General features: G+C 41.3%; 1 protein-coding gene and 1 non-coding gene across 2 annotated transcripts; one reads left to right on the top strand and one right to left on the bottom strand.

Annotated features, from left to right (window-relative positions):
- The first annotated feature begins 12490 nt into the window (after nucleotides 1-12490).
- Nucleotides 12491-12572, top strand: trnas-gcu (transfer RNA serine (anticodon GCU)). The gene has a single exon. It is a non-coding gene; the product is annotated as a tRNA-Ser (tRNA).
- Nucleotides 12573-16703: 4131 nt separating this feature from the next.
- On the bottom strand, nucleotides 16704-19432 carry cd248b (CD248 molecule, endosialin b). Its single transcript, XM_060935211.1, has one exon. It carries the CDS (start codon nucleotides 19332-19334, stop codon nucleotides 17265-17267), a length of 2070 nt encoding a protein of 689 aa, XP_060791194.1. The 5' UTR covers nucleotides 19335-19432; the 3' UTR covers nucleotides 16704-17264.
- Between the last annotated feature and the right edge of the window lie 1892 nt (nucleotides 19433-21324).

Genomic DNA, 21324 nt, shown 5'->3' with positions numbered 1-21324 from the left:
AGAAAACAACTTAATTAAAAAGGACTATATGTACAGTCAAGTAAACAATTATCTACTAAAGAGAATGACTGAACTATAAACTTAATTATTTAATATACATTGTATCTGTAATACCAGAATTATTGATGTACATTTTTCAAATAAAATGTATTAATATTAAATAGTTCATAAAAATTACACAAAGTTCTGTTTGACAAGTGTTGACATCACCTACAATATTACATTCCACCAAAGAAAATTACTTGAAATAGAACAGCAGTACTAAGTAGGTATGTTAATTAAAATAGTAGGTTACATGTAATAAATTATATATAATCATATCAAACAGTAAATGAAGGTTAGTAAAAGTTCCATTTGAGAAAAAAGTGTTGACACCGCAAGCAGTGTTCGATCCAACTAAAGATGACTGAACCACATCAAGTATATTATGTAAACAAGGATAAGTGAAAATATTAATAAATTATGAAGTTAAATTGAAAATCTTCCCAGTAATTTATAACAAAAATGTAAATCTTATTCCTTTTTGGAGTGTTCTTTGTTGTACAAAGATGTTGCAGATTTGGCACTAGCTATAATATCACTGCAGTTGTAGCTCCTCATCACAGTTCATTTTAATTTGCAGATATGCAGTTCATGTGTCTGCAGCCGTATTTTTTCTGTACTCAGTATGAATTTTCCTAACCAATGAAAAAGCCCTCTCACTATCTGCATTGCTATGTGGGAGGCACAGCAAAGCAGTAAAAAGTTGTTTCAGCATTGGAAACCTGGCAACACCCAGAGCAGTTTTTACATCGAAGACCTTTCCCCAATATACATCTATTATTTTCCTGGTCAATAAAAGAAAATCAGAGCATGGCAGACATGTAGATGGTGTTAAATTGCTTCCATCCCCTACTATACATTTTAGAGACAGGTTACCAACGGTCGTTACCACCATTACTCTTCATTCAATACTTTTCCAGTTTACTGACAACTGATGGTAGTAACGAGTGTTGGTCATCTGTGTCTACATATAATGTCTATCAGCAATTAAAATGTTTAGGGAAGCGAAACCAGAAATTGCAGGGTAACTACAGTTGCCGTTGTATAAACAGCGACTCCCAGTATCACCTCCCTAAATTATCATGATAATGGAGGAATCTTTCCTACATGCAAACAGTAAAAACTTTAAAAATAAAACCCACAAATGCTCACCTGTGCAGTCTTTGAATCGGGAAACTTTTTTTTTTCGCTAGCTGCAAAAAATGAAAAAGAAAAGAAAGAAATCTTTTATTCATCACATGCACGCTTCAAGCACAGTGAAATTCATCCTCTGCATTTAACCCTTCTGAAGCAGTGAACACACACAGAGCAGTGGACAGCCACACCAGAGCACCCAGGGGTCAGGTACCTTGTTCAAGGCCACCCCACGTCAACCTAACTGCATGTCTTTGGACTGTGGGGGAAACCAGAGCACCCAGAGGAAACCCACACAGACAGAACATGCAAACTCTACACAGAAAGGCCCTCGCCAGCCACTGGGTTCGAACCCTTCTTGATGTGAGGCAACCGTGCTAACCACTACACCACCGTGCCACCAAATGGTCTGCCACAGTCGGGGGGATGTTGTGTTCCATGAGAAATTGGCAGAACACAACTTCTGCAGCCATCACAGAAGTCTGGGCGGTCCGAGCCGATGTACTTAAATGACCGAGAAAACCACGTGCAACTATAAAACCTCATAAATCGAAAATAGTTCCATTTCACTGGGCATGCATGTTTAAAAAAATAAATGGTGGATGCTAAGAAAATTCTTGTAGTAACGGAAAAAATCTCTGATACAAAACATAATTTTCCCGTATGAAAATCAGTGTACGCCGTATTAGCCAAAAAATTGCATTTTCCCGTTATACAGGGAAACCGTATAACTTAACGTGTATGTATTTCATTATAATTTTTTTAATTTTTAACATGATCAAATATGGTATTATTAGTGAAGATGAATGTAGAGATAGCTTATAGGTAAACATCCATCCATTATCTGTAGCCGCTTATCCTGTTCTACAGGGTCACAGGCAAGCTGGAGCCTATCCCAGCTGACTATGGGCGAGACATGGGGTACACTCTGGACAAGTCGTCAGAACATCACAGAGCTGATACATAGAAACAGACAACCATTCACACTCACATTCACACCTACGGTCAATTTAGAGCCACCAATTAACCCAACCTGCATGTCTCTGGACTGTAGGGGAAACCGGAGCACCCAGAGGAAACCCACACAGACACGGGGAGAACATACAAACTCCACGCAGAAAGGCCCTTGCCAGCCGCTGGGCTTGAACCCAGGACCTTCTTGCTGTGAGGTGACAGTGCTAACCACTACACCACCGTGCCACCCCAGGTAAACATAATAATAATCATCAGGTGAACCTGGCGACTTGTCCAGGGTGAACCCCGCCTTTCGCCTGTAGTCAGCTGGGATAGGCTCCAGCTTGCCTGTGACCCTGTAGAACAGGATAAAGCAGCTAGAGATAATGAGATGAGATGAGATGAGATGAGATGAGATGAGATGAGATGAGATGAGATGAGATGAGATAATCGGGTGACATGGTGGCGTAGTGGTGTTGCCTCACAGCAAGAAGATTATGAGTTCAAAGCCAATGGCCGGCGAGGGCCTTTCTGTGTGCAATTTGCTTGTTCTCTCCGTGTCTGCTTGGGTTTCCTCCAGGTGCTCTGGTTTCCCCCACAGTTCAAAGACATGCAGGTTAGGCTAATTGGTGGCTCTAAATTGACCATAGGTGTGAATGTAAGTGTGAATGGTTGTTTGTCTTTGGCCAAGTTTACATTAGACCGTATCTGTCTCGTTTTCTTCGCGGATGCACTGTCTGTTCACATTAAAACGCCGGGAAACGCTGGGAAACGGGAATCCGCCAGGGCCTACGTATTCAACCCAGTTCGTGTCTGGTCCGGTGCTGTGTAAACATTGAGGATACGCGGATACGCTGTGCTGAGCTGTAGCTGACGTCGTCATTGGACAACGTCACTGTGACATCCACCTTCCTGATTCGCTGGCGTTGGGATCACACACACAGTGGCTCAGTCCCGAATCACTGCTCGTGCGCTTCACTCGCGCGCTCTGTGAGCTGCGCAGGGCCGGAGTGCGCACCCTCCAGAGGGCACTCGCTGTTCAGGGCGGAGTGATTTGGAGCGCAGGAGGAAGCGCTGAGCCGCACTGAGGTTTATTTACACATTTCAACCTCCTTCAGGCGCTTAAACTCAGTGAGAACATGAACATCACAGCCAGGTGTGTTTATCTGCTGGAGAAGGTGTTCGCTTGCCATCCTTCCACTTGCAAGTGGTGAGTGAGTTGCGCATGCCCGATATGCACTGGGATCATGTGACGTGCCGTCTAATTAGTCATGTGATTAGCGTATCCGTGTATTGGCGTTGCTGTGTGCACGCGAATCGTGTATTGGCGTTGCTGTGTGCACGCGAATCGTTTTAAAAACGTTAATCTGATGATCCGCTGATTCGAAATAATGTAAACAGGGCCTTTGTGTCAGCCCTGCGATGACCTGGTGACTTGTCCAGGGTGTACCCCGCCTCTCACCCATAGTCAGCTAGGATAGGCTCCAGCTTGCCTGTGACCCTGTCGAACAGGATAAGCGGCTACAGATAATGGATGGATGGATAGTGAAGAGGAATGTAGAGATAGCTTGTAGGTAAACATAATAATAATCGGGTAGCATGGTGATGTTGCCTCAGAGCAAGAAGGCCCTGGGTTCAAACCCAACAGCTAGCGACATTCAGGTTGGGTTAAATGGTGGCTCTAAATTGACCATAGGTGTGAATATGAGTGTGAATGGTTGTTTGTCTCTATGTGTCAGCCCTGTGATAACCTGGTGACTTGTCCAGGGTGTACCCCATGTCTTGCCCATAGTCAGCTGGGATAGGCTCCAGCTTGCCTGCAGCCCTGTAGAACAGGATAAGCGGCTACAGATAATGGATGGATGGATGGATGGATAATACTTTCACAAGGTAGTGGTGTGAAGGAAAAGCAGTATGGAATTATTTACCAAAAACCCGCTTTGGAGCAATTGCGTCGGCAAAAAACAGCGCCCCCCATGGACGAAAATTCCCAAAATGTGGCATACATGACATGGGAGGTAGGAAGAGGGTGGCCGTGAAGTTTGACCAAATTTGAGGAAAGATTGGATTTTTTGCCCAAAAATAGCGCCCCCAGTGGCGAAAGTGCACAAAATTTGGCGTATATGTCAGGTGAGCTATGAAGAGTTTGCGTATGAAGTTTGATGACAATTGAGTAAATAGAAGATGAGATATAGATTTTTGAAGAATAAATTTTTTGGTTTTTCCCATGTCAGTAGGTGGCGCTATGCTGTACATGAGCGATGATGAGTTGGAAAAATAAGTGTCTACAACAGCAACGTACTACCACAAGGTAGTGGTGTGAAGGAAAAGCAATATGGAATTATTTACCAAAAACCCATTTTGGAGCAATTGCGTCGGCCAAAAACAGCGCCCCCCATGGACGAAAATTTCCAAAACGTGGTATACATGACATGGGAGGTAGTAAGCGGGTGGCCGTGAAGTTTGACCAAATTTGAGGAAAGATTGGAATTTTTGCCCAAAAATAGTGCCCCCAGTGGCGAAATATCACAGAAATTGGGTAACATGTCAGAAGCCCAATGAGTGATTTGCGTGTGAAGTATGAGCAGTTTTGAGCAATCAGAAGATTTGTTATGAATTTTTAAGCATGTAAAATTCTGGATCGAAAATTGATTGACGTATAACTTCTGAACGGTTTATCCTACGTGAAACGTATTTAGTAACTTTTGTCAGCCATGTCTGCAGATGATGTGTATCAATTTTGGTGACATTCCTATGAACGGTCTAGGAGGAGTTGCGCCGTCTTCGTGGCCATGCATTTCGCACAAAAGTGAAATTACCTCACTTCCTGTTGGGCGTGGCTAATGCATTGGCATTACATTTTTGTCCGGCCTAGTGAGATACATATGCGTACCAAATGGCATGCCACTACTACAAACTACGTGGCACCCAGGCACCTTAATGCGGGAGGCCAAAATCACAACGACTTAGGGGGCGCTATAGAGGCCCTGAGCCCCGGCCAAGTTTGGGCTTCTGGTTCTGAGTAGCGGTGGCAATTCTCGGAACTGGTGCCAAATTTCGTGCGTTTTCGCCCATGGCAAGCGCCCCGAAAATGGCCCAACAGCGGAGAAAAATAAAGAAGAAGAAGAAGACGGAAGAAGAAGAAGAAGAAGAAGAAGAAGAATAGTGAACTCTTACAAGAACAATAGGGCCTTCGCCCATAGGGCTCGGGCCCTAATAATCATCGTCTTCACAACAAAAACATCTGTAAGCTTCTTTCAACAATTAGAAAATATGACTTTGATAGATAGCTGGATAGACAGCGCAGTGGTTAGCACTCTCACTTCACAGCAAGAGGGCTCTGGGTTTGAGCCCAGTGGCAGACAGGGGTCTTTCTGTGTGGAGTTTGCATGTTCTCCCCATGTCTGCTTGGGCTTCCTCCCCAGTCCAAAGACAGGCCGTTAGGTTAATTGTCTACTCTAAATTGCCTGAAGGTGTGAGTGCGTAGAAAGGAACCAGCCACCCTACCGGTGCAATTCTGACCAAGTCAACCAAACTGATTTGGCAGTGGTGACAAGATAGATAGACACACACTATATGGCCAAAGTTTTTAGACACCTGACTATCACACCCATATGTGATTCTTCCCCAAACTGTTGCTACAAAGTTGGGAGAACACAACTTTATAGACTGTTTGTATTCTGTAACACTGCAAATTCCCTTTACTGGAACTAATGCCCCTGTGCACAAAGCGAGCTCCATGAAGACATGGTTTGTCAAGGTTGGAGTGGAAGAACTCGAGTGGTCTGCACAGAGCCCTGACCTCAACCCGACTCTGCACCTTTGGGATAAACCACAATACCAACCATCAGTTCCTGACTTCATGAATGCTTGTTTTACACAAATGGGCAATGTGCTTTTTACACTCATGCTCTTTTTACACAAATGGGCAAATCCCCACAGATATGCTTTCTCAGAAGACTGAAGGTTAATGTAACAGCAAAGAAGGGAATAAATGTGGAATGGGATGTTCAGCAAGCACATTGGTCAGGTGTCCACATATTTTTGGCCATACAGAGTATGAACAAATTACACACAATGCAAAAGACATCAGTCATGATGATAAGGTGCAGAATAACCACAGACATTCACTACAACCCAATTTGTAAGTCTGTGACTGATGCATATGATTGTATGCATATATCTACAGTATATGAATAAATGAATTGAATTCTGTCTTGTTGTTCATTCATTCTAGGCAGCTGGAGGCAGGAATGTGTGTAGAAATGGAAAGTACGTATTGCTGTGACACCACCTTTGTTGTAAAAGTAATCATGTATTACAAAAATGTTATTACATTTTTGACCTTTCTTGTATTGTATTGTGGAAATAGTGTGCTGGGTTATTTTTTCTACCTGTGATACTACTGTTATTCTTGATTGTATATTGCTTCTTACCTTAATAAAATTAAACTTATGAAATATGGATATTTAGGAAATATTTAGTTTTGTTTAGTTTAATTGAATTCATACAGGGTGGCATGGTGGTGACCAGGCCTTTCTGTGTGGAGTTTGTACTGTATGTTCTCCCTGTGCCTGTGTGGCTTTCCTTCAGGTAGCTCTGGTTTCCTCCATCAATCCAAAGATATGCGGATGAGGTCAACTGGCTTTTCTAAATCGCCCATAGGTGTGAATGTAATGGCAAATTGAGCTAGTTTTGGAATAAGGTTGTAGATCGAAAAAAAAAAAAACAAGCCCACGGGTGGGGATTTTTTGGGGGGCTGGTTTAAAAATAGTCTGCAGCTGCCTGCCAAGATCTTGTTTTCAATCAAATAACTGTCATAAATTGTAACGGACATAGGGTATGGTAAACAAATAAAATGTGTAAGTGCATAGTCAAGTCAAGTTTATCTGTATAGCGCTTTTAACAATAAACATTGTCACAAAGCAGCTTTACAGAGTTTGAACAACTTAAAATATGAGCTAATTTTATCCCTAATCTATCCCCAATGAGCAAGCCTGTGGCGACGGTGGCAAGGAAAAACTCCCCCAGACAACATGAGGAAGAAACCTCAAGAGGAACCAGACCCAAAAGGGAACCCATCCCCATCTGGGCAACAACAGACAACATCATTAACAGTCCTAAAATAAAGTCAGCTTCGTTGATGCTATAAACCCCCCACCGACGGAAACCCGAGCGCAAAACCGTTCATGACAACCGTAGTCCCAAAGTCAGCAAGTCAACTGCAGTCCTAAAGTCAGCAAGTCAACTGCAGTCCTAAAGTCAGCAAGTCAACTGCAGTCCCCAGCCACAAAAGCACCACTGCAAGAGTCCAGAGCGTCCTCCAGGTGTGACCCCCAACTGTCCACATGGGGCCGCCCTTCACATAGCCATTTCTATGGAAGGTCTACCATATGGCCAAAAGCATGTGGACACCTGACCAAGGCACCCATTCCAAAACCATGCTCATTAACAGAGAGTTGGTCCCCTTTCACTGTTATAACAGCCTCACTTTTTTGGGAAGGGTTCACACTAAATTTTAGAACCTGTCTATGGGGATTTGTGCCCATTCAGCTACAAGAGCATTAGTGAGATCGGGCACTGACAAGGCCTGGTGCACAGTTGTCATTCCAGTTCCTCACAAAGGTGTTTAGTTGAGTTGAGGTCAAGGCTCTGTTCAGGCCACTTACGCTCTTCCACTGTAACCTTGACAAATCGTGTCATCATGGACTAAGTTTTGTGCACAGGGGCATTGTCATGCTGGAACAAGTTTGGGGCCCTTAGTCCAGTGAAGTGAAGTCTTAATGCTATGAAGATATTCTAGACGAGCGTTTCTCAAACTTTGTTCGGTCACGGCACCCTTCAGAAGTATGCAAATTCTCAAGGCACCCCCATATAAAATATACGCAGTCACGCTGACCATATGCTGACCCCGGCAGTGACGTTGTGACATAGGAAAGGAGGCCGTGAGACAAATTTTGATGATGCATGAGGCGGCGATGATCTGCATTAGTGTAACTATCTTTTTTGGAATTTTAATTCATTTTATTTATTTCAATGTTGGAATATATAATTTTTGACGGCACCCCTAACGAAGCCAGACAGCACCCCAGGGTGCTGCGGCACCCCGGTTGAGAAAGGCTGTTCTAGACAATTGGGTTCTTCCAGCTTTGTGGAAACAGTTTAGGAAAGGTCCATATAAAGGTGTGATGGACAGGTGTCTACAAACTTTTGGCCATGTACAGTGGGGCAAAAAAGTATTTAGTCAGTCACCAATTGTGCAAGTTCTCCCACTTAAAAAGATGAGAGAGGCCTGTAATTTTCATCATAGGTATACCTCAACTATGAGAGACAAAATGAGAAAAAAAATCCAGAAAATCACATTGTCTGATTTTTAAAGAATTTATTTGCAAATTATGGTGGAAAATAAGTATTTGGCCAATAACAAAAGTTCATCTCAATACTTTGTTATATACCCTTTGTTGGCAATGACAGAGGTCAAACGTTTTCTGTAAGTCTTCACAAGGTTTTCACACACTGTTGCTGGTATTTTGGCCCATTCCTCCATGCAGATCTCCTCTAGAGCAGTGATGTTTTGGGGCTGTCGCTGGGCAACACGGACTTTCAACTCCCTCCAAAGATTTTCTATGGGGTTGAGATCTGGAGACTGGCTAGGCCTCCAGGACCTTGAAATGCTTCTTACGAAGCCACTCCTTCGTTGCCCGGGCGGTGTGTTTGGGATCATTGTCATGCTGAAAGACCCAGCCACGTTTCATCTTCAATGCCCTTGCTGATGGAAGGAGGTTTTCACTCAAAATCTCACGATACATGGCCCCATTCACTCTTTCCTTTACATGGATCAGTCGTCCTGGTCCCTTTGCAGAAAAACAGCCCCAAAGCATGATGTTTCCACCCCCATGCTTCATAATAGGTATGGTGTTCTTTGGATGCAACTCAGCATTCTTTCTCCTCCAAACACGACAAGTTGAGTTTTTACCAAAAAGTTCTATTTTGGTTTCATCTGACCATATGACATTCTCCCAATCCTCTTCTGGATCATCCAAATGCTCTCTAGCAAACTTCAGACAGGCTTGGACATGTACTGGCTTAAGCAGGGGGACACGTCTGGCACTGCAGGATTTGAGTCCCTGGCGGCGTAGTGTGTTACTGATGGTAGCCTTTGTTACTTTGGTCCCAGCTCTCTGCAGGTCATTCACTAGGTCCCCCCGTGTGGTTCTGGGATTTTTGCTCACCGTTCTTGTGATCATTTTGACCCCACGGGGTGAGATCTTGCATGGAGCCCCAGATCGAGGGAGATTATCAGTCTTGTATGTCTTCCATTTTATAATAATTGCTCCCACAGTTGATTTCTTCACACCAAGCTGCTTACCTATTGCAGATTCAGTCTTTCCAGCCTGGTGTAGGTCTACAATTTTGTTTCTGGTGTCCTTTGACAGCTCTTTGGTCTTGGCCATAGTGGAGTTTGGCTGTTTGAGGTTGTGGACAGGTGTCTTTTATACTGATAACGAGTTCAAACAGGTGCCATTAATGCAGGTAACGAGTGGAGGACAGAGGAGCCTCTTAAAGAAGTTACAGGTCTGTGAGAGCCAGAAATCTTGCTTGTTTGTAAGTGACCAAATACTTATTTTACAGAGGAATCTCATCTCATCTCATTATCTCTAGCCGCTTTATCCTGTTCTACAGGGTCGCAGGCAAGCTGGAGCCTATCCCAGCTGACTACGGGTGAAAGGCGGGGTACACCCTGGACAAGTCGCCAGGTCATCACAGGGCTGACACATAGACACAGACAATCATTCACACCTACGGTCAATTTAGAGTCACCAGTTAACCTAACCTGCATGTCTTTGGACTGTGGGGGAAACCGGAGCACCCGGAGGAAACCCATGCGGACATGGGGAGAACATGCAAACTCCGCACAGAAAGGCCCTCGCCAGCCACGGGGCTCGAACCCGGACCTTCTTGCTGTGAGGCGACGGCACTACACCACCGTGCCGCCCCTTTACAGAGGAATTTACCAATTAATTCATTAAAAATCCTACAATGGGATTTCCTGGATTCTTTCCCTCCATTCTGTCTCTCATAGTTGAAGTGTACCTATGATGAAAATTATGCCGCTTTTCCACTACCAACGCGGCTGAGTTGGGCTGAGCCGTGCGGTGCTGAGTTGGGCTGAGTCGAGCTGAGTGGGGCTGTTGGAGTTGCATTTTGACTACAACCGCGCTGAACCGTGCTGGCTGGAAGTGGGTGGACACATTGGATGGAGTTAGCGAAAGTGGGTGGACGTTACGTGATGTCGTTAGGCGGCACAAACAGTGACATCAGTGACCTTTTAAGCAGTAGTCTCACGACCCGGATAGTAAACAATAAACATGGAGGACATGGAGTCGTTAGTGTTGCTGGTCTTGGTGCTGTGGCTTGTTGTCACCGACAATGCCAACAGATATTGGCAAGAGCGTATAGATGAGACGAGGCGCATAAGGCTTCAGAAATTCTCGTAATTCGTATTTCTTCTTCTTCTGGGTTTACGGTGTTTACAGATCCCAGCGTGCTCGCGGGGCGTGTGTGGGCATGTGAGGACACTCCTCCTCACCAATCAGTGCACAGGGGAGTGTCTCCTCACACCCCTAGCCCCACTCGGCTCGGTTTGGCTCGCTTCAGCCCTACTCCAAAACCATGCGAGTTTTGGGTGCTGAGTAAGGCTGAAGCGAGCTGAGTCGTGCTGCTCTGAGGTAGTCGAAACGCGAGCCGTGTCGGGCTGAAGTGAGCTGAAGAGAGCTGAAAAAGGGTAGTGGAAAAGGGCCGTTACAGGCCTCTTTCATCTTTTTAAGTGGGAGAACTTGCACAATTGGTGATTGACTAAATACTTTTTTGCCCCACTGTAGTTTATATTGTGAAGATTGGGAGAAGGAAAAGGGGATTATGGAGTGAATAATGGCTATACCAGAAACTGGCAAAAAACATAGTGCAGATACTGCAAATAACAGATTTGTGCACACTATGGTGAACTTGTTTCCCACACAAAGCCTGAGAGAAAGAAGTAAAATTCAACTCCCTTATCCGATGCCTGAAATTTGGGGGCTATTTTTGTATTTTGTTTGTTTGTTGTTTCTTTTTCCAAATGTAGTTGAGTTAGAAATGTTGCTGAGGCCTGGCAATCCTGGATACAACAAGCAAGACTTCTTGTATCTTGGCACAGGCAACTTTACAGTGAAACAGCCAAATGGAATAGACCTCACTTTAAATAATGGGAAAGCTTTGCAGAGAATGGATAGTGTCACAAGTAGGGATGTCCCGATCCGATCACGTGATCGGAAATCGGGCCCGATCACATGGTTTCAGACTCGATCGGAATCGGGCATTGCCTCCCGATCAGAGATCGGATATATATCTATATAATATATTCTCATTTTTAACACATCAATAGCTATGCGTTGGCACAGAGTGAGACAGGACCTCTTGTCTCAACACAGCAACATCAACGCGTGCGGCATGACATCACTTTGTAGCGGAGACGCTATTGGTTATTGGCTGCCTGTTGCCGGCAAAGTTGAACACGGAAGCAGTTCGAAGCGGAAAGCAAAGAATGAGATCTTTTTTTTTTTTTCGTTGGATGACAAAAGAAACGGGCTCAAACCTGAAAGGTTTGAAATGCATGTTTTCATCAAGAAAAACGTTCATTTCCTTAATTGAAATTACTGTACACCACTGTGAGATGCGTTCTTAAAAGCAAATTACTGGCACTGTGGCACTTTATTTTTTTTTTTTATTTGTTTACATTCCTGCCAGGTATTTTAAGGTTATTTTTTTTTATTTGTTATTTATTGTTCAAACTGCCTCACGTAAGTGCTCTGTTTGCTAACGGAGTTGTTGGATGTTAAAATAAGGTGTTAAATAAAAAATGAGGAACATCCTGGATCCGTTTCTTTCCTCGTCTTTATTTTTTATGGATTATAAGAAGTATCGGATCGGGACTCGGTATCGGCAGATACTCAAATGATCGGTATCGGATCGGAGGGCAAAAAAACCTGATCGGGACATCCCTAGTCACAAGGCTACCCATGTCGTGCAAGCACACAAGATGTATGGCCCAGAATAGAATATATTTTAACTGCCATCAGAAAAGCTGGCTTCTTCATCTAAAATAGTTGAAAAAAATAAAATAAATAAATAAAAAGCAAACAAACAAAAACATTAGCTTGATAACAGCAGTATACTTAGTACGTGAGAGCCTTGATTTATTATTATTATTATTATTATTATTATTGTCATAGTTGTAAAAAATTTCTTTGAAAAACTGAAAATTTGGGATCTGTTTTGATTTTAATACCATTTAAAGATGTTCTCAGAAGGTAGGCTGTAGGACGAGGTGGCCGAGTGGTTAAGGCGATGGACTGCTAATCCATTGTGCTCTGCACGCGTGGGTTCGAATCCCATCCTCGTCGACAAAGCTTATTTTCATCAAACTTTATTTTTCTGGAATGCTGCTTTGCGATAATATCTGTTGTTATAAGCACTATACAAGTAAACTGACTTGACTTGCTTTGAAATCAGCTTTGATTGGCTTCATCTCCTCTGAAACCAACTGATAAGCGGCATCCAAAATGAATTGATGGATGGATGGTCCAAGAATATTCTCAGATCTATTTCTTTATAAAATACAGTATTTAATATAGTCAAGACTGAGGATATTATCGCATATTATAATTGTAATTATATGTTTATACATTAGATTCATCAAATTAGTTGCAATAAGCAATCTCCAATTGAAGATCCATATCTCAGAACCCTATAATCTACCTGAGGATGGTATTTTATGTCTAGGTTGCATTTTTCCTATGTATGGTAATTAATAAACATAAAGTATGAAGGAAACCTTGGTGGATAAAACTGGCCTCTTCATAAGTGAGACATTTTTTATTCAAAGCGTTGAAAAATAGGCTTTGTCTGAGATGCAATTCCCTACTTTCAACACAAGGTGTCACTGTTTTCAAAGTTTTAAAACAGTGAGCGTCAACTTATCAATCAATACATTGGTGATGTCACTTTTTTAAAGAACTTTGTTTTTTGACATTTTGCACACAAAAAAAGGCAAAAGTATTAAGGCACTTGCGAATGGCAGTGTTGTGAGGTATACAGTACGCAATGAAAACAAAACAAACAAACAAACAAACAAACAAACAAACAAACAAACAAAAAATCATAGCAACTACAGGAAAAACAAAACAGTCAGCTTGATCATACTGTATTTCACATCTGAAATAACCTCAATCCTCAAAACAGAATAAAGAAGGAAGAGAGAAAAATAGATACAATAAAATAATAATGATCGTAAACTATGTAAACAAGTAAGAGCTGGACAGAGTGGGATTTTATTCGGGGACAGCTGGGAAAATATATTTTTTCTGTATAAGCACGGAAAGGCCTTCACACCTTCTGGAATTTCATAGAGGATCCATTCAATGTATGTTGGATTTTTTTTTAAAGCTTTAAGTTGTTAAAAATTTATTTTATCCAGAGAGTATGGGAAGGCGGTGTTGGTGATTTCCATCTCATTAATATGAGACATCCAGCCAACAGAGTTACAAAAGCTATCAGATCAGCTTGTGGTATAGGTAGAGGTACCTGAGGAATGCCGAACAAAGCAGTTATGGCATGAGGCTCCATAAGTGTCCCAGTTGTCTCTGATAGAGTTTTAAAAATTGCAGTCCAATATTTACACCAGAGATGGGCATGGACTTGGACATATGGACATAGGGTGATGTCACTTCTGGGTTTTGTTGTCTGTGCACTGTACTGTTTGAAAAAGTTCCAAAGAGAGAGAGAGAGAGAGAAATAGTTACATCCAGATAGTATACTTGTGTTCTGTAGTGTGGATTACTAGTAGCCATCTAATTAACCACCTGAACAACACTGGTGTTCAAATTACATAAGAATTTAAACCAGACATGATGGCGCACATAGACTCAGTGGCTAGTTCATAAAGTTTACCTAAAATACAGGTGAATTCCGTAGTTGTACAATTACTGACTGTAGGACCACCACTAAGAAGTTATTATTTGGATAGTGGACTATTATCAGCACATGTGGTGCTAGCATGAGTGTATCATGTTTAGCAATTTTTCTTGGGTTCTGAAACACTTCTGTGTAACAGTAGGGTTAGGAAACAGTCTAACAAACCAATATCTGAAGGTTGGAGTATAACTAACATAAATTGTGCATGGAGACATGCACTGTAACCTCATACTGTACACCTATAAGATGTCCTAACAGGGCTAGTAAGTCCATCACACAGCTTTGCCTGATAGACTCAAACCTGCACTACACACATCACCATGCCACAACCTAGTATATGGTCCAAACATCAATATATCATCTGAGGCAACAATATATTCAAACTGTGAAGACAACCATTACTAACAAAATACTCAGGGCAACATTTTTCTAGATAAGTTTGAACCCACTTCATGTGAATACACTTAACCCTGTGTCTTAACAGCCTGTTTATCATCTTTGGGAAGCCATTAAAATGGAATTTTATGATTTCACTGAACTTCATATTCATTAAATAGTCTACATTTCTGGCACTTTCTTGCTTGGAGCATGTTTTGACCCAAAGTGAGCCAAGCAATGAATAAAAAGCAATTTAGCAATGAATAAAAAGTTAACAAAGAAGTAAAGACTGAAGGTTGTACACTGCATCAGAGAGACTGGCTCTGTATGAATGATGACACCATCTGTGTGTTTGCAGATTTCCAGCTCTACTGCGTTCTTGGCTGTCAAAATAAGCCAACAAATAAATAACTCAGATATTTGACTTTAGATACAGATCAGGCCTTTTAAGCTGCAATTTCCACAAAAAAAAGTAAAGAAACGAACATTTGAAAAGACCTACTTGTATAGGATATTAAACCGGTAAATTTCAGAACAGAAAAAAAGAGAGTTTATGCTCTTTTCCACCTGAGCTAATAGTTATTTCATTTCCTTCTATCAGTGAATGCATCTGAGCTCTATCACATGAGAGAAATGTTAATTTCAAGAAATGTCATTCAGAAGCCAAGAATGTTTCCATAAAATTTAAAACGGCAAAGTTATCAAAACTTGTTTTTTTAATGTACCAGCTCAGCAGTAATTGTATAAACTAGAGTTTCTCAGACATTTTTTTAAATCCAATGACCCCTTCCAGTAGAAATATACAACATGGACCACCACTACTTAAAAACCTGGTCTGACCAGCGACCAGCTTCCAAAACAGAGACTGAGCTACAGTAGTAAACCATAATATTGATTTTGATCAATAAATATTTGAGATTTTTAACTGCCTTACTGTTGTATGTTGAGTTGTTCTAATTGCTTCTGTCTTTATTTCAGCACCTTAGCCAATTGTTGTCCATCATATTTATTTTTTTTAAAGCCACTGAGGAGTTTATTCCTTATTATTATATCCACATTCACTGGATATGAGCAATCACGCACTCTGATTGGCTACTCTACTACTAGGCTATCAGCTCATATACCGTGAGTGGAGAAAAACAAAATGGCAGAGCGTTTTGCTGAACCAACCGAGGATGAAATAAAAACTCTACTCAAAAACAAAACCCCCCAAAATACAAAAAAAGCAACAAAATATGCAGTGAAAGTATTTGATGGTAAGAATGCATCTTTTTTATTTTTCAAGAATTATTATTATTATTATTATTATTATTATTATTATTATTATTATTGCATTTTTCAGAAATTGCTCCTGACATTTCAGTGGTTTGTTTACATTCTTCCTCTTTAAGCATTAAAATTTGTTGAATTTTTTAGACTGGTTCAAAAGCTCAAAGAAGTTTGAAAATTACATAACTGAAATATCCAAGGAAGAATTAAATAAATGTCTAAAGCTATTCTATACCTCAGCACGACAGCAAGCCAGCACTTTCTACAAAAAAAAAAAAATATTAAAGTAAATTCGTGTAGCCACTGATAAGTTTTTAAGAAGTCCGCCTAAGCAGAAATTATTTTGTCAGACATTTTGGATAAAGTTTTTATTTATCGAATTTGCAAAAAATAAAAATAAAAATTATCTGTTTCTCAAAATCCAGTGAATGTGGATAGAATAAAACAATTATTCCACTCAATCTCGTTGTACATGGCTTACAGCCAACACGCTTCATCAGCTATCAGCTCATGTACGACTCGATTTCGTGAAATAATTGTTAAATATCCCTGCTATAAAACCTTTGTTAAACCAGTTAGATTTTCTATCATATTAACAGCACCTCCGTGAATGTGATGTTGTTTTTTTAAAAGTAGCCTTCATAGCTATGCTTCACAGACCTAGGGCATCCCTGGATCCCTTTAACTTTCTGCAGCCACAGCTCACATGTGATCACATTATATTTTAAACACCACATTTCACTGTTGGGGTGTTAAAGCCTAATATTGTATAAGCCACATATAATTTGTGCAGGAATGCATACAGTTGCTTCACTTCTCAACTTCACACTTGATTTTATTGCAAATTTGAGGCAAATAGTAAATAATTTTTGGAAAATACAAATGAAGTGCATGTTCACATTACAATCAGCCAATTCACATAGGAAACTGTACAATATATTATGTTCTGCAATACACTGCTTTACAATAATCTGGACTAAACAGAATATTTTACTGCTCAAACGTCACTACTTGTATTTGATACAAAATTAATATAATAATCAAACAATTAGCATCAAGATACATGTAACTGAGCAATATGACCTTCCTGGATGTACAGATATTACAAAAAGTTGGACACAGTCAATACAAGGAATAATTTTTGATATGGAAAAAAATGGATATGGTAAAATGCACAGTCAAATCTAAAAGCAAGCTTTATGTAACTTTAGGATGTATGAACAACACAGTACTAATTCCATTCGAACCTCTAAATGTACAGTGAAATACAAATCAAATGTGACTGCATTGAGATATCTTGCTTCATTTCCAACTAGAAAGAAATTTCTGATGTTTTGTCCTCAAAAGTTTCTCAAAATAGTCCAAACCTGCAATCCTTAGAATGATACATAATACCAAAATGACATAATGAGACACAACCAGACATGTCTGAGACACTGCTATTTTTAACAGTCATGTTGTCCTGTGCAAAATTCTCAGGCCTGTGATTTTGCAGCTTTTGATTCAGATGGTTTGGAGTTGGTGGTCCAGCTGTAGCAGTCTGTTACATTTTTGTTGTGTGGCTCAACAGCACAGCTTGTACAGTACACAATGCCCAGTGCTAGCATGACTACGATAAAGACACAGAGAGGAACTAGTAGTGCAACTAGCAACCAGCTTCTGTCATGCTTCTTTTTGCCACCTGGGTTCTGCCCTTGGCTGGAGGCAGATGGCAAAGTATCCTCAAGGATTTGGTGTGTCAAAGGAGTGATCCCATCAGCATCCTCCTTCCACTTTGGTGGAAAAGTTGAAGGTAAGTGGTCTTCACCTTGTGATAATATTCTGCTCTCATCCAACCACTGGGTTATTTCATGGTTAGCATTTGAATCAGCTGGTATATTTGATGTTGTGGCATCCTTGAACCTGTCTGATGCTGGGGAATTGGGGGTTTGCTCTGTCCAGCCAGGTTCTGGTGAGGTAATATCATCTTCCTGTGCTATGTCTGTAAACCAGTCTAACCCTGTGGGAAGTTCAGTAAGCCACTCCAGAGGAATATTGTCAGTCACTATGTCAGGTGCATTACCAGGGTCATCCCAAACAAGCGTTGTTGGATGAACTGGTTCAACAGTTGTGTAATACTCAGCCGTGTCCTCGATAGGCAAGCATGAATAATGATCCTGCTGCAACTCATAGCCTGCCTCACAACTACACTCAAATCCACCTTCATAATTGTCACATATCTGCTCACAAATGTCAGTGAGTTGACACTCATCAATATCTTCACAACGTTCTGGCTCATCAGGTACAGAGGAGAATCCATCATGACAGAGACATATATAGCTTCCTGGAGAGTTCTCACAGGAGTGCTCACATTTGCCTTCATTGCATTCATCTACATCCAAGCACTCACCAAACTCAGACAGCCGATAGCCCTCACTGCAGCGGCACTCGAATGTTCCTGGTGCATTGACACAGACTTGGGGACATGGATTTTGTGAGCACTCATCAATATCAATGCAATTTAGACCATCTTGTGAAAGGAGGTACCCCTCTGGACACTTGCAGCGGTATCCCCCAGGACTTGGCTCACAGTCAAACTCACAGTCAGCATTGTGACATGGATCCAAAGGCTCGCAGCTTTGCCCATCGTCTCCTATCTTGAATTCCTCTGAGCACTCACAGTAATAGTGTGATTCTGCATTCACACAGTAGTGCTCACAACCTCCATTGTCCTCCTCACACCAGTCCGTTGGAGCATCGGAGCAAAGAGGTGCATCCTTGGACCATCCAACTCTTCCATCCTCATGTAGCATACAGAGCACTGACTGATCTCCTTTGATGATGTCTGGACAAGATAGAGTGGCCACAGATCCGTAGGGGATATGGGAGAGCAAGGTACTGAGGAGGTTGAAAGGTGTGATGTAGCGTGCAGGTCCCTTTCCTTCACTCTGCAGAGCTGGACACATCCCTCGGTATGTGTAGTGACACAAGAAACCATCCACAGCAAGCATGCATGAACCATCCAGCCACTTAAAGTTGTTCTGGTCATTGTTACTCTTGTCTGTAGTGTTGTAGGTAATGACCACACAACGAAGGGCAGTACATGCACCTGGTAATTCCTCACGTTGCCAGTTAGTGTACTCTGTGTCTTGATCTCCTGTGATCCAGGTAAAGCCCCTCAGAGGACGTGTGGCTGAGCACTGTCGAGGCTGCCTCTGGAGACCGATCCAGAACCTGAGCTTGGGGCGAGGACCGTGACGCTCCCCAGTATTCAGCAGGTCTTGGATCAATGCTACATCTTCTCGTCGTTTCACCACAGCCAGATTGCCCCCTCTATCCTTGCAACTTCTCCAGGACTCCCGGAAGCTCTTGCGTTGGAGGTGAACTGAGTAGCATCCCTCAGCATTGCACAAACCATCCTGCTCCTGCAAGTATTGACCCAAAATTCCCTGAGGCAGGCAAATCAATAGCATTGTAAGGAAAAGAAAAAGGTATGCAGCAGAGCACATCCTTCTCAGAAACCGGCCTTCCTCTGCTTCTGCATCCATCCTTTGTTCAACTGGCATCTTGTTTTCTTCTTTTGTCTTTTGTGTTACCTTCTTTCAGCCTTTACTTAATTTTTGCAACTGGTCGTGAGAGCCCTTAAAGCTCTGGTCTCAGCACTTTTGTCTGCAGCCTGTCTGCAAAAGAAAGACAGTGAGGGAGGGTACGGACGTATGTTTTTGGAAGAGGGGGCGGGTAATGAGTGAGTAAGTGTGTGAGGAGTTTGGGGGGGGGCTGGATTTTGGCTTGTGGTTTTCTCTGGTGCCGTATGGTTTTCATAAGACTGTTTAAGGAAATAGTTTGTAGCCCCACTAACAAGCCCCCCTACTCTACCTCCAACTCATCTATCATAATCACAAATTTGTCTGTATGCTTGGAAAGCTTTGCTGTCATTTTGCAGCAGGTTTATTTCTTTCCCTATGTTTTTATTTGCATTTGCATTCTTATTTTACTTTTTTAATTTTATTAATTTCTTTTAAGAAGTTTAAATGAAAATGTGTTCAAAACATATGGCACATAAATTGGTACAGATCATGCTGTCTTATTAAACTTTATTACACACATCGTTTCATTTCATTGTTTCATTGCTTGTTTTTTTATTTTTAAATGACTTTGCATTTTGCCAATGCACATTTAAATGTATGAAGCATTTTATGAAGAGAGAATTAAAAGTGATGGTTATCGGATTCAGTCTGGAGGGAGAAAACCATAAAGCAGGATCATACTGTGCATTAGATATCTTTTTTGTCTTGGATCAGAAGCAGCCTCATAAACTTGAATATCATTAGAAGACACAGGTCCTTTTATTTTACATAGCAGGGACAGTCTGTGTCTGTTCTTTCATTCTCAATAAAGACCACAACTCTCCTCCAAAAGTCCCATCAAAAAAATAAATCTTTCTCTTCAAAGGACCTAAACTCTGCCTTACTGTTAAAGCTCTCCAACAAATGTTTCCATGTCTGTACAATGGGGAATTACTTCCACATCCTTTCTTTCACCAGCTTGCAGGTTTAACTGTATGCTTGACTTGGTTTCACATTTCATATTTTTTAATGAATAACTATTGTATCACATTTACACTAGATGAAATGAGAAATAAAATGCCCCATAAAAAGATTAAATGACAAACAGGGTTTGTGAAGCAATTAAGATGAAGTTCAGAAACTGTAGAGGTGCCCATGGTCAGCAGCCAGACAAAGCAATGACTGCTTTTGTTCTCAAACTTTTTCCCCTGTCTGTAAATCAAATCAACCCTCAGTTACCATTTCTCCCAGATCTGAGTTCATTCGAAGCCTCTCTGCTTTGAGTTAAAGTGTACCATTGTAAAATTCCTCCCAAAACTACCCTATCTTCATCCAATTCAAACAGCTCAGTCTTGGCTATGTTGTTTTCCCTGGATGCCCTTAAACTAAGGTGGCCTTGTAAGAACATTTCTAAGAAAAGCCAACCTATGAGTTTATACTTAAGCCAAAAACAAATTTCAAAGCATTTCCAAGCTCTATAATCCTAAGCCATAGAAGATAACAGTGAACAAACTGTATAGTATCTTTTACTTTTGTGTATATAACCCTTCAGAGATGCTAATCTTCCTGAGGCTTTTTTTTTCCAATAGCACATACGTTGGATCATGCTTAGTGCAGACACATCTGGTCTCTATCCCACACCGCCTGTTTAGATTTGCATCTTTCTCTGAAAATAGATGAAGGTTTCCAAACTGTAAAAGACCTGAAGCTGTCATAACTGTGCTTATGTTTCATACACTGGAACATTTTTTTAATAATATACCATTGGTGCACAGAGAAACAGTTTCCATGAGAATTCTCTGAATATATTTATCCATTGTATAAAATCACTCTCATCTGAAGAAGACTTTTTTTTTTCTTTAATGCTATAAAGTTCTGCCAATATTTATATGGCCTGATGATATTCAGTATTAAATCTCAGAACACTCTTACACTGAAAGCAGTTTATCAGTATGTATGCTTTGGCATGCCAGTGTAGACTTATTCATTC

This window comes from Neoarius graeffei, chromosome 12, assembly GCF_027579695.1.
Source record: "Neoarius graeffei isolate fNeoGra1 chromosome 12, fNeoGra1.pri, whole genome shotgun sequence".
NCBI lineage: Eukaryota > Metazoa > Chordata > Actinopteri > Siluriformes > Ariidae > Neoarius > Neoarius graeffei.
This window is presented reverse-complemented; position numbering and strand designations above follow the sequence as displayed.